At 59.1% G+C, this 12,900-nt stretch overlaps 1 protein-coding gene across 1 annotated transcript in view; it reads left to right on the top strand.

Moving 5' to 3' along the window:
* The window catches only part of MYO18B (myosin XVIIIB), a 73,418-nt gene that overhangs the window by 5,757 nt on the left and 54,761 nt on the right, over window positions 1–12,900 (top strand). Inside the window, 4 exon segments of the mRNA XM_075769497.1 lie at window positions 747–889; window positions 1,971–2,071; window positions 2,620–2,683; window positions 4,655–4,799. Of these exon segments, the coding sequence (XP_075625612.1) occupies window positions 747–889; window positions 1,971–2,071; window positions 2,620–2,683; window positions 4,655–4,799 (453 nt within the window).

Below are 12,900 nucleotides of genomic sequence, written 5' to 3'. Positions count from 1 at the left end.
CGGGATGCTTGGTGCTGGGCAGAGACAGCGCACGGAGAGCGGCCGTGCAGGCTGGGGAGTGCACGCAAATGCCAAGGTGATGCTGTTTCCGTTCAATGGCCTCCGTTTGACCCATTCCCCATCCGAGTCGTGCCCCGTCGGGGTGGCTCTGTGCGGCTGTGCAAGCGCAGCACGGCTGTGGGCACCGCGGGGCCGCAGCCTGGGAGGCAGGCGAGCGGCGGGGCTGCGAGTGCCCCTGCCTCTTACCCCTCCCAGACCCAACAGATTTGCTATTTTGATAAACACCTGAGTAAGCACCAGAAGGGAATGACTTGCGTGCTTGGGGCAGCACTTTTCCCATCTGATCAAGTTACTGGTGACGTGAGAGGAAGCGCTGTTAAGCAATCAGTAGCTTTAGAGGGCAGGTTTGGATTTCGGAGCGAGCTCTGGGTACGCTATGCTCTTGCAAAGGGCTGACGAAGGGCCTGGAGCAGGGTGGAGGTGTGGGCAGGCTGGCACGTGCCCCTCCTGCCAGCACACGTGCTCTCGTGGCGAGGGATGCTTAACCCCGTGCCCGGCCAGGTCCCCGTGCGTTGGGACAGACCCCTGGGAGGAGCAGACAGAGGTGCAGCCGGGAGGAGAAGTCTTCTCCAGCGCTTGTTTGCAGCCCTGGGGCGGTGCTGGTGCAGCAGTGGCATTGGCTGGCTCTCTCCCGGGCTGCAGCCGTCGCAGGACGGCTCAGGGGGCTGTCGGTGCTGGTTTTGCAGTGGAGAAGATCCAGGCGATGTTCACAGTCCTGGGAGCCTTTGGGTCAGTGACCACCGGCCACAGCGGCAGCTCCACGCGCTTCTCCATGGTTCTGTCGCTGGATTTCAGCGCCGCCGGCCGGATAACCGGCGCTCATCTCCAGGTACCCTGCGGGCCCTGCTGCCTGGCGAGACGGGAGGGCTGTGGGTGAAACCGGGCGTCCTCGGGACGGGGGCGAACATCCCCTGTGCCGCTCCCCGGCCAGGCTGGGAGCGAGAGGAGCGATGCTCTGCTCCATTTCTCCTCCTGGACAAAAGGTGTCCCCAGCTCGAGCTGAGCAGGAGCTGTCAGCAGTGTGGGGGGGTCCCCCACAACCCACCACCCCCTCCCCTGGCAGGGAGCGCGGAACAGCGCTGGAATGAAATGTTTATGAGGAAATACATAATGCAGCATTTCATTAGCAGCACCTTACGTGTCAGCCTTGAGCAGAAGTCTCTGGGGGCTTTTATCACCATCAGGGCTGTTACGCAAAGGCACTTGAATCAGAGCTGCCCGTGACCCTGGCCTTGTCTGTTGGAGGAGAGGCTCGTGGGGAACACCGGGGCTTCCCGTGGCTGCCCCATTGCTGCCCCCCCGCCCCGGGAGCTGGTGGCCCAGCGTGGCTGTCCTTGCGCAGGAGTGGGAACGGGCCCCTGGGAGCATTTGCTCTCTGGACCACTAGTACCGTCCTGGGATGCTCGTGGGAGGGTGGGACAGCCGGGGGGTCCCGGCTCTGCAGGGTGTTCCTGGTGTCAGTGCTGGCACTGAACAGCCTTGATGAGGCTGGAGGCTGATCCAGGCTTGTCTCGATCTCGGGCGATGGCTTATCCAGAGACTGTAGCATCTCTGCTAGGGCCACGGCATTGCCCAGACCTGCGGAGGCGGGGAGGGACCGTGGGTGTCGCACCCGTGTGCTGAAATGTTGCACCTTGACGCACGCCTGGGCTGTGACTTGGCTCTTGCTTGCACGACTTGCGGTGCGCAGCCCCGGGCGGGAGGAGCAGCCTCCAAAGCCAGCTGTGGCCCTGCAAGGAGAAATCCAGCCCCTCCTTGACAGCTCCCAGGAGCATCTCCCCATCTCTGGGTGCCACGGTCCGCTCTCTTCCCTGCGTGCCCGGCTTGCCTGGACCCTGCCCGCACCGAGGGGCTGTCCCTGCCTGCACGCTGGGGGGTCCCGCTCACGCCTGCCTCTGTTCCCCCCCCAGACCATGCTGCTGGAGAGGGGCCGCGTCACCCAGCAGCCCCACGGCGAGAGCAACTTCAACGTCTTCCCCCTGATGCTGGCAGGGCTGGATGCGGCACACAGGTGGGTGTGCGGCTCCCGCGGCACCGGGCGGCTCCGCTCCTTGCCTGGCTGCTCAGCTGACGGGTACCCCCATCGCTGAGGGGCTACCCCATGATTTATATCCAGGTTTGCTCCAGCAATGTGGTTTGTGAGACTTCTCTGATAAGAAAGAGAGGTGATCGTATTAGTGATGCTGTGGGCATTTTTATGTACTTATATATTAGAGATTTTCTAGGAAACAGGGGCATTTTCTGGTGCTTTTTGTCCCTTCACTAAAACTGAAATTGGGCTGATCAAATGAGATAGACGTCCCTTTCCCTAATCACTTCTGGCTTCCCCCCCGAAGCTGCGTGTCCCCAGGCTAAGGGTCCTGGCACGTCTGGTGCCATCTCCGTCCCCCTGCGTGGGGCAGAGCCACGGGAACCTTTCCTAATGTGGCCCCTTGGACGTCGCTGTAAAGGCAAAGGGGCTCTGCGGGTGTCGGAGGGGCTCCCCGAGGAGAGCGAGGAGAGTTTGGGAGTACTGGGGCAGGAGGGAGCGTGAGCCTCATTTTCTGTAACTGCTTCCAGGACGATGCTGCACTTGCACCAGGTGGCCGAGAGCAACTCCTTTGGGATCAAGCCGCTGGCAAAGGTAGGGAGAAATGCCGGAGCCATGCAGCCGCCTGCAGCGGGATGCTCACCGTTCCTCAGCCCCGGTTAGGGGATGTGTTGGGGCTCTCAGCTGCTGGGCGACTCGGGATGGTGCCACTGTACCGGGCACATGGAGGGAGAGAGCGAATGTCGGGGTGGGAGGCAGGGTCTGCCCAAACAGCCTCCAGCCCCCCTCCGACAGCCCCACGGGAGCTGCCAGGACAGGGCTGCCGCTGCCTGGTGTCTGTGCTCGGGTTTTGAGCACCCCCAGTCCGCCCCAGGGACGGAGCCGGCTGCTCTGGGATCAGCAACCCCTGATGGTTTCCCTGCGGCAGCGACTCCCAGGGGTGAGCGCATCCTTTGGAGAGCCCAGAATGGGTTTTTAGGGGCTAAAAGTACTGCAGGTGATTTCTAGCACCAGCTCCTTATTATTCTGAGCCAATTGCAAAGATCAGGCAGATTGCCTACGAGCCAAAGTGCTGGGATGAATTGCAGCAATTTGCAGTTACATCATCTACTGATGAATCCAATATTTGATCTTCATTAGGGAGCTCCTGCTCCGGTTTGGCGGCCAAAGGAATCGGCTGTTTGAGCAGTGGCTCTTGTGGAGAGCACGACGAGGTACCGCTGGGTCCTTGCCCTGCTGATGCAGCAGCAGATCTGGGTTCAGAGATGGGGATTTCCCCTCCTTTCGCAGCCCCTGATTCCTGTGGGTTCCCCGTCCCAGCACGGAGGGTTCTCCTACTGGGATGCAGAGGGGCAGCGGGAGTCGGGCAGCACCAGACCTGGGCAGCACCTTGTCAGTCCAGGACGTGCGTGCTCTGCAAAGGGGACAAGCACCGTCCCTGCCACTGCTTCTCCTCCTTCCCAGCGATGTTCCCCACGGCACACGTGCGTCCCTGGAAAGCCGGGCTTGGCCGTTCGGTTCGGTGTGGTGCAGCAGGGTTGTCCGAGGAGCACCCAGGATGCTGGGCATGGGGGTGTGGAAGGATGAACCACCCAAAAGCTCCTCGAGAGGCTGAAATCCTGCACCGCAGCCTGGCCTGGCTGAGCAGGGATGTTGGTAGCGCTCTGTTGGCCTGCTCTGGAACCAGCCCGGAGGGAAAGCCAGAACGGTGTGCTGCGTTTGGGTTGAGTTGGAGTTTGGGGAACTTTGTCAGATTTTCTTTCTGAATGGTGTTCTGGATGCTGAGACTAAAAATCGAATTGGCAGCATCCCAGCCTTTGTCCCCACCACCCATGGGGGTGGATAACCCCTGCTGTGACACTGGTGTCACAAGTATTTGGGGTATTTGTTTGAGTCCGGAGAAATCGCAGAGCTCAGCTGTGTTTTCTCATTAGTAGCCATCCCGTAGACCTCTGCAGGAGCTGAAATCCTTTAGACCAGGCGGGTTGGTCCTTGCCGGAGAGGGATGCCGCCCACCAGAGCCCCCGTGCAGTGCCTGGCCCCGGGGCTGCACATGTGGGCATGGAAAATCCTCAGCTGAGGGGGAGAAAGCCCTGATCTCGCTGCGGGGCTGCATTTGCAATTGCGGGGGTCATGGACGGGGCTGCCGTGGGCGGAGGTGGGCAGGTAAGGTCCTGCCGGTGGCTGGAAGTGTTCAGCTGGCCCCAGCACACCCGTGGCAGGCGTATTTAGCAAGAAGTGGGAAGATATAAAACGTCTGTCTCCAGCTGCTGCTTACCGCCTCTGTAGACACTCCTGAAGTGGGAATTACGTGGTGGTGTGCAATGAGAAGGCGTACCCAGGCTTGCTCCCAACACCAAGCTCTCAAGAAACCTGCCAGGGGCTTTTCCCACTGCTGTCCAAACTCTTCCGAGGGTCCCTTATTGTCTTTTCCTTGCTGGCCATACGTTTTTCGTGTGCCTTTTTGTGTCGCCCCGTGTGTATCTCTGCATCCCCTGTCCCCAGCGCCTGCGATGCTCTGGCAGAGGCAGTGACGTTTCCCCTTCCATCTCTTTCCGCCTGCAGCCCGAGGAGAAGCAGAAAGCCTCGGCGGCGTTTGCCCAGCTCCGGGCTGCCATGGGCACGCTGGGCGTCACGGCGGAGGAGCAGGCGGCCGTCTGGCGCATCTTAGCCGGCATCTACCACCTGGGAGCCGCCGGCGCCTGTAAAGGTAAGGGGGGCTCCTGCCTCTCCTTTCCTTGTACCTCGTCTTGGTGCCAGGGGTAGAGGAGGGTGAGAAAGCACATCCCAGCGGTGATCTGTGCTTGGGCTCACGCCCGTGTGTTGCACACCAAGAGGTGTTTGGGAGCGATGCTCGCCCGGGGGCTGTTGCATTGGCGGTGGCTCTGAGCTCTTCCTTGCCCACGGAGGAGCTGGGCGATGCTGCGTGCTGGTGTCCTGCCCCGTGGGGGTTCTGGAGTGGGTCTGTCCCACGGCCACGCGTGGGCGGGACGGGGGCTGCACGGTATCGCCTTGTACCTGCTCATTGGGAAGGACCGGGGCAGGTAACTCGTTTGTTGGCACGTTGTCCCCAGTGACACTGCGAAGGGACAGCCTCAGGTAGCAATGATTTTGTCATCTCTTGAGTGCCTAATGCAGTAACTGAATTATAATAGGATGAGTCTGGATGAAGATTGTATTTATAAAGACTTTGTTAATACAGGCATATAGAAATTGCTTTATCTCTTATAAATTATTTTAAGATGTGCTCTAACCCATTTTAGAGACAGCCACATTGATTTACATGCTTCAATTTATGAGGGCTGCATAAAGGCTGCTATAAACTAAGCTATAGACATTTATAAATGTCTCTGCAACATGTCATAACACATATGGTAATTTATGCCATTAATCATTTATTAATTATTTTAAAAGGATGAATGCTTACAGCGAGTTCTCTTTCTCCTCCTCTCTGGTGTTCTCTTTCCCCATCTCCATCTCCCCTAATGCAACTTTTAAAAAAAAATGAACTTGCTGTCTCAGGCTGAAGTGTGGGATAAGGCTCTTGGACAAAAAAAAAAAAAAAAAAAAGAAAGTCCTTCTGCCTCGAGAGTTTTGAGGACAGCAGATTTTGGAGACGCGTCTCATTCTAAGAGTGAGCAGCTCAAAGGCAGGTGAGGGGCCGGTGGCTGTGCTGGCCACGGAGGGTTTGCTGGGTGAGCCGAGCTGGTTTGCTCAAACTTACCGACCTTTCTGTGCCAAGCACCCCGTGAGTCAGTCTAGAAGTGAATCGAGGGCTCTATTCAACAAAGGTTGTCGCAATTATTTCAGCATGAATAGGAATGTTAATAGTGGGCCCAGGCAGGGCTTGCAGCTTCGGAGCGGACTCGGGCATGGGATTAACAACCAGAGCATGTCTCAGCATCGCTCACTCTGGTATTGATTCCCCCATCGTGCGTCAACAAAAGGGGAGAAATGAAAGGAAATATGGATAAAAAATGGATCAAAGCTGGCTGGAGCAAAAATCTCAGTGGGGGCGATGACTCTTTTAATGTGGTTAAACCTGTCTCCTGATAGCCATCTCTTCCCCTTTCATGCACTTTGAAGCTGTGCATTCAAAATCCTCCCCTTGAAATCTCACCAAAGGGAGCCTCATGGCGGGTTTTTCACGGGCATTCAGCAGCACAGCCAGACGCTGCGGCCACCGTCGCAGCCGCCGCCACCGCCATCCCCACGACGGCGGCCCCGGCACGTGCCGTGCTGCGGCTGCCGGGGCCCCGCGCAGGTTAAATGCACTTTTTTTTTTTTCCTTCTGCCGATGGCTCTCACCTTGTCACAAATTCAGTTTGTCCAGGAATAAACCAGGAGGGAATAGCACCACCTCTCTCTGGCTGAGAGTGGAAAATACATTTGCAGCTAGAGAAACACCGAGAAGAAAAGGTTGAATTTCAAAAGGCTGCTCCGTCCCCGTGTCAGCGTTTCCCGTTGCCTTTGAAATGTGTTAGAGCGGCTCTTTTAGTGAGAAAGCAGCCTGACAGCCAGAGGCCAGCGGGGCATCCTAGGTACCCATTCACCTAAGTGCTTCCAGTCCCCTTTGTGGGCTGCAGAATATTACATATTTTCATTTATTCATTGCCTCTTTAACTGGGAAGGAGGTTTTGGGCGCAGCTGGGGGTCGGCATTCAGCTCGCTCTCAAGCTGTCCGTTTTCCTGACTGTTATAAAAACAAAGCATCGCAGGTCCCTGCTTTCTGCGGGCTTCCCACCATGCGCCTTTAATAGAGGCGACTGGGTTTTCAGCGCCTGCAAGTCACCGAAGTCCTCCCCGTGCCGGCGGCGGGTGTGTGCCGTGGCTGGGAGCCAAGCGTGGCTGCACCCCCAAACCCCCCTCCCCGTGCACCGGCGCGGCAGAGGCCGCTGGTTTTGCAGCCCTTGGATGGAGGAAACCGTAAGGGCAGAAGCGCGGGGGGTGCTGGACCCCGCCGCCCAGGCAGGGGAGGCTCTGAGCTCCCCCCAAACCCTGCGGGGGTCAGCAGCGCTGGGGCAGCATCCTGCATCCGCCGCCCTCCCGCATCGCCGCGTGCGCGGGGCTGGTCCCCCCAGCAGCAGCCCCGATGGCAGAGGGATGGGAGTGCCCAGGCACCCGGGGGGTTTGGGGGGGGAGACCCCCAGGAGGTGGCAGGGGTCACTGCCCGAGCTGCCAGCAGCTGCGGGCTGCAATGGCCCAGGCTGGGTCCTGCACAGCCCCCCCGCTGCAGCATCGCGCCCTGGGGAGGCCGGAGAAGGAGCGTCCCTGTTTGGAAACCGAGGCATCGAGCGGTTTATGGGATGGGACTGGGTCGTGCCGGGGCTGGAGCAGAAGGAGGGGCTGAGCCCGGGGTCCCACGTGCCGGTGCACAGTGCCCTGCCGTGTCTCTCCAGGGTCTGCAGGCGGATGGGGCGGGCAGGAGCAGCAGGGGTGACCCCCCCCTGGAACACCCTTCTAGCTTGGTGAAATGGAAAGTTTCCAGAAGGGCTGGAAGCCGTTCAGCCAAGTACAGTAATGGGGGCGTCCATCAAAACGTACGAGGGAGAGCACCTGGCAGGATCCGACGGCGTTAATTATGCAGCTTCCTGAGCATAGATGACAACCCGGGTAGACTCAGGTGACTTATTTGTTCTTAGTTCCACTCAGGCTCAATGCCCAGCTTTACCCTAATTTTTTATTGCTGCCTGTTGCTAAAAGGAGGGAACAGCGTATCCGAAATTGGTGCTGCGCCAGCGTTTCCCCTTTGTGACAAATATATCCGGCCCCGCGGTGGTCATTGTTGCAGAGGGAAAAATGTGCTGGTGGGAGGGCTGGAGCTGTGGGGCTGCCGCCGGCACAACCCGAGCCCGGTGCTCCGGCAGCGTGTGGGCTGCCACCGGGAGAGGAGCGCAGAGGGGGCCGGGCAGTAATTGCATAAAATAACGTTGCGACGCTGTGTGCCGATCACTCCTCTCCCAGCAGCTCCAGCTTGCGATGCCCTCGGGTACCTGCCTGCAGAGCGTACGCCTTCGCAGTTGGCTCTGGGGGGGGAGCCCGCCGCAGCCCCTCCTTTCCCCAGGATTCCTCTAAGTGCAGAGGACGTGGTTTGCAAGGAAAGCTCACGCATCATTGCTTGTGTTCACGGTGCCTGGAGCCACTCGTGCGTTCCCCGGCACCGGCTGCAGCAGCCGTGCTGGCATCGGAGGTGAAGAGGAGAGAGCAGGACCCAGCGTGGGGAGCCTCTGCCCCGGCTTCAGCTTTGCTTTTCCTTTGCAGAGCCCCAGCCGTGACGCTGGGTGCAGTGAAATCACCGGTTTTGCTGTAACTCCGTGCTGCGGGTGAGCGAAAGGCCACCTCGCTCCTGCCGAGAAGGGCTCCTCTGCTTTCCTGCATCGTTCATCAAAACGATTCTTGGAAAGGATTGCATTAGGGCTGGCCTCTCGATCTTGCCAGTTTTTCTCTCTGTCTGTTAAAGCCTTTTGCTCTTCGGCACCCGGGTTTTCTTGCTGTAGAGGGAAGCGCAGCTGGTTTTGCGTGTTTTGTTTTCGGTAGGATGGTGGCTCTCTGTGCTTCTTGAGTTGCAGCCCTCAGGAGCAATAGTTTTGCCCTGGTGAAGCCTGATGGCTTCACGAGAACAACCTAAACCAAGGTGACACGGTCTCCAGGGACTGGATCTTGGTGCAGTGACTGCCCAGCCACAAGCCTCTCTATGCTGGAGGATATCCTCAGGATTTCTTTTCCCCAGACAAGAGGATTTAGGCAGAATGCTACAGCTCCCCTGGGGCAGGGGGAGCCTGGTTTGGAGCACAAATTGGGCAGAGCTGCGTGCTCTGCTGCCCGGGTCTGCAAAATGAGGAGGTTTGCTGGAAATCGTGCCTTGAGCAGCTCACGCCCCGTGCAGGGAGCGGGGAGCAGACCCAGCCCCGTGTGCAGCGTGGTGGCGGGGGGTCTGCACCCCGGCGCATCCCTGCTCCGCGTGGGAGCTAGCTTTCCTCCGTGTCCTGACTGCGGTCGGGGTTCAGAGCCGGGACAGCAGGAGCAGAAAACGCCGGGAATAGCCGGAGTCCTGGCTGGAGCCCGGCTGCTGCTGCCAGCTTGTCGGGGGGCCGGGGGCTGGCTGGGGGGTTCTGTTGACATTGCCTCTCCCTGGAGGTTTTTCCGATCACCGCCGCAGCCCCTGGTCTGGGCAGGCTGTCTCCCTGCACGCCGAGTTATGGCACTATCTGTTCAGCGCTCTGACATCTTTATTACAAACAGTCGGGGAAATGCAGCCAGAATGGCAGATTTCTTTAATCATGCTATTACACAGCTCTTCCCTTTGTTATGTATAGGCTTTAATATGTCATACATCAGGCGATGGGTCAACAGAGAATAGACTGGAGAATTTAGTGCCGGACAAATAAATTCACCATTCAAGCCAGGAGGAGCCTCCTCTCGCTCCCTGTCCCCTCCCAGGGTAATAAAGAGGAACAAATTGGCTTTTTTATTTGTCCCATTAGCAGTGCAAATGTTTTAATGACAAAATAAGCAGAAGAAGAAGGGCAGGCTGACAACATGCACCCTGAGCAGCCGAGGGGGCTTGGAAAGGCCGGTGAACGGAGCTGCTGGCTTGCACAGGAAGGGGCTTGCGGTGAGGCTGAGCTGCCCCGTCCCGGCAGCGAGCCCGTGGGGCAGCTCCCCTCCGGCCCCGGAACCGCTGCTGTCGGCTCACAGGTACCAGCCCAGCGAGACGGAGCTGGTGCTGACCCTGTATTTTCCCACTGCTTCTCTTAAATATTAAATGGGCCAAAGTAATTACCTTTTGGGTGTTAAAGCCAGTGTGTTTTACAATGGTCACGTTACACCCAGGAGGGCTGCACGCCGCTGTTTATATTTTATGAAGTGTGAAATGGTGCCCGGCCTCTCCCGGGGCGGCTGCCGGGGGCCGGTGGCTGCAGGGTGGGCAGACCCGGAGCTGGACAAGCTGCAGGCACAGCGGGGTTTGCAGAACTGGCCGTGCCCCCAGACTTGCTGACTCAGCACACACCAGCTGCTGACAGCAAGGTTGGAATTTGGGGAGCACTAAGGGGGGAAGGAGTGTGTCTGGGGGGTACCGACATGCCGGGCAGCGTCACGTGTCATGGATAACACGTGCCGGTCAGACAGCGATTGTTTGGTTTTGTGGAGGTGTGAAACGTGGTGCTGCCCCCCTCTACCCGGAGCAGCAGGACACTTCCACGCTGGAGCAGCGCAGTAGAGGTGACTGGTTTCCCCACTTGCAACTACTCCGTTGGAAAGAGTTTGCACTGCGGCAGGTTGGGCTGAGCGGAGCCCCTCACTTGTCTCAGGGCTGCTGGAGCGGGCGGCGTGGGGTGCTGGAGCAGGCAGCGTGGGGTGCTGGAGCGGGCAGCGTGGGATGCTGGAGCGGGCAGCGTGGGATGCTGGGGCAGGCAGCGTGGGATGCTGGAGCAGGCAGCGTGGGATGCTGGGGCAGGCAGCGTGGGATGCTGGAGCGGGCAGCGTGGGATGCTGGAGCGGGCAGCGTGGGATGCTGGGGCAGGCAGTGTGGGATGCTGGAGCGGCTGGTGTGGGATGCTGGAGCGGGCAGCGTGGGATGCTGGAGCGGGCGGCGTGGGATGCTGGAGCGGGCGGCGTGGGATGCTGGAGCGGGCAGCGTGGGATGCTGGAGCGGGCAGCGTGGGATGCTGGGGCAGGCAGCGTGGGATGCTGGAGCGGGCAGCGTGGGATGCTGGGGCAGGCAGTGTGGGATGCTGGAGCGGCTGGCGTGGGATGCTGGAGCGGGCGGCGTGGGATGCTGGAGCGGGCAGCGTGGGATGCTGGAGCGGGCAGCGTGGGATGCTGGAGCGGGCAGCGTGGGATGCTGGAGCGGGCAGCGTGGGATGCTGGAGCAGGCAGCGTGGGATGCTGGCCACAGGAGCCCAGCTGGCGGAGAGGTCTGTGCAGCCCTGGCCCTGCAGCCCCTCTGCTCCCCAGCATGCAGCAGCGTGCAGAGATCTTCTGTCTGACAGGAATCAGCCTCTGTCCAGTCAGCTCAGACAAAAATAAGTGAAAACAAAACAAATCAAAGCCCAGAATGTTGAGGCAATTCCTTTGTCTGCTCCAGCACAGCCCTTGATGTTGGAGTCCTTCAGTCAGAGTAAAAAACAATGGGAAAAGATCAAAGGGAAAGGGGGAGCTGGCTCGTGGGTGTGCTGTGAAGCAGCCCCCCAGCCCCGGGGAGCGAGGCCTTTTGCTGCTTTGGGCATCACCTCGGCAGGGAGCAGGGGACCCTGGTCCCCTGTGGGGCTGGCCGGGATGTGGCCACCTCCTGCTCTCCATCCCAAACCCTCTCCCCTGCCACCACCCACCTGCTGTATTTTAAGGTCTCGTCTTAGCCGTGAGCCTGCGCGCCAGCTCCTCACCCATCACCACCTAAAAGCGCTACCCAGACGTCTCTGGGTGACTTTGCTCACCTGCTCCCGTTTCTGCTTGCACCCCCCCGCCCCGTGTCCCTGAGCGTGCGCCGGCCGGCTGCCTCCGCAGCACCTTTCCTTCCTGGATTTGTAAAAGGATTTATCTTGCAGATTGCTTCCCTATTGATTTTAATCGTTAAGCTGGAATCACTATTGCTGGATGTAAATAACGCGTGCCAGCTCTGTTTGCTGACGGCGCTGGGAGGAGCGCTGCTCTCGGGCTGGCGGGGACAGCAAACACTGCTGGGGCTGAGGAAGGTGATCCGGGATTTTGAGGGATTGGTTCGTAATCCCATCAGCTTCCATCAACACATCTGCTAGTTTGCTCCAGTGAAGCTCTTGAAACGCACCGCGTTACTGCTGCCTTGCTGGAGCAGCAGCCTGGGTGGCCGCACGGGCCACCTGGTTCCGGACTTGCTCTGAATTGCCTCGAAACATCTCCTGGGAGCGAGTCTCCCCTCTGCCCGGTCTCACTGGGCAGGTGGGATGCTCTGAGCTCCTGGGCAGCACTATAGCAGGGAAAATAGGTTCAAATGCATCAGTGTGAGATCCTTAAAGTTTTGAACTATCTTCTGACAAAAAAAAAAAAAAAAAAAAAAAGTCCTCTTATGCTAAATGATTGCCCAAAGGACAAATCTGCCAACCTTTCTCGAGTCAGCCAGCCTTTAATATGATAAGCCTCATGCAAAGCTGAGACCATCCTTACAGCTGTTAGCAGAAGCACGTGCGTAGGGAGGGCAGCCCCACGTTCTGCACGCTGCGGGAGCGGGGGCCGGGTGGGCCCAGGCCAGGTCCGGCGCCCAGGGAGAGCTATGGGAGCTGTGCCTGAAGGAGACAGGATTGCAGGAGGAGGCGGATGGGCTTTAAGGAGAAAAACCCCTTTCCGTTCAGTTAGTGACGTTGTGCAGGTGGGCAGTGAGGTAATGCTAAAACTCTTCCCAGCAGCCATGCCTTCGAGGTGGAAACCGTCTTTGATGTGGGTTGATTTATAGCTGGTTTGCATCCTCATCTCAGCCAAGCATCCAAGCGCTCCTGGGGGGCAGAGGCCCCCTCCCTGCCCGCCGGCGCGGCTCCCGCCTGCTTTGCCCAGGCCGGCTCTTTGCCCAAAGGCACGTCCAGGCTCTGGTCCGCGGGGTCGTTGCTCTGAGCGGGTCTGCAAGGGCAGTGCCGGGTCTGAAACTGCCCGTTAGGGACCCGAGGGAAGGGCTGACCCAGCACTCCTGGGGGTGGAAGGAAACTGGGGTGCAGTGGTGCGGCATCCCCACCCGCCTCCCCATCCCATGCTGCAACCAGCAGTCCTTTTGGGTTTTGGCTTATTTTGATGTTGATTTTGGGGGGGTTGCCTGTGGGAGTGGGCAGGGAGGTTTGCTGGAG

This window comes from Balearica regulorum, chromosome 17, assembly GCF_011004875.1.
Source record: "Balearica regulorum gibbericeps isolate bBalReg1 chromosome 17, bBalReg1.pri, whole genome shotgun sequence".
Classification (NCBI taxonomy): domain Eukaryota; kingdom Metazoa; phylum Chordata; class Aves; order Gruiformes; family Gruidae; genus Balearica; species Balearica regulorum.
Note: the sequence above shows the minus strand (reverse complement) of the source record. Positions and strands in the feature narration are given on the sequence as shown.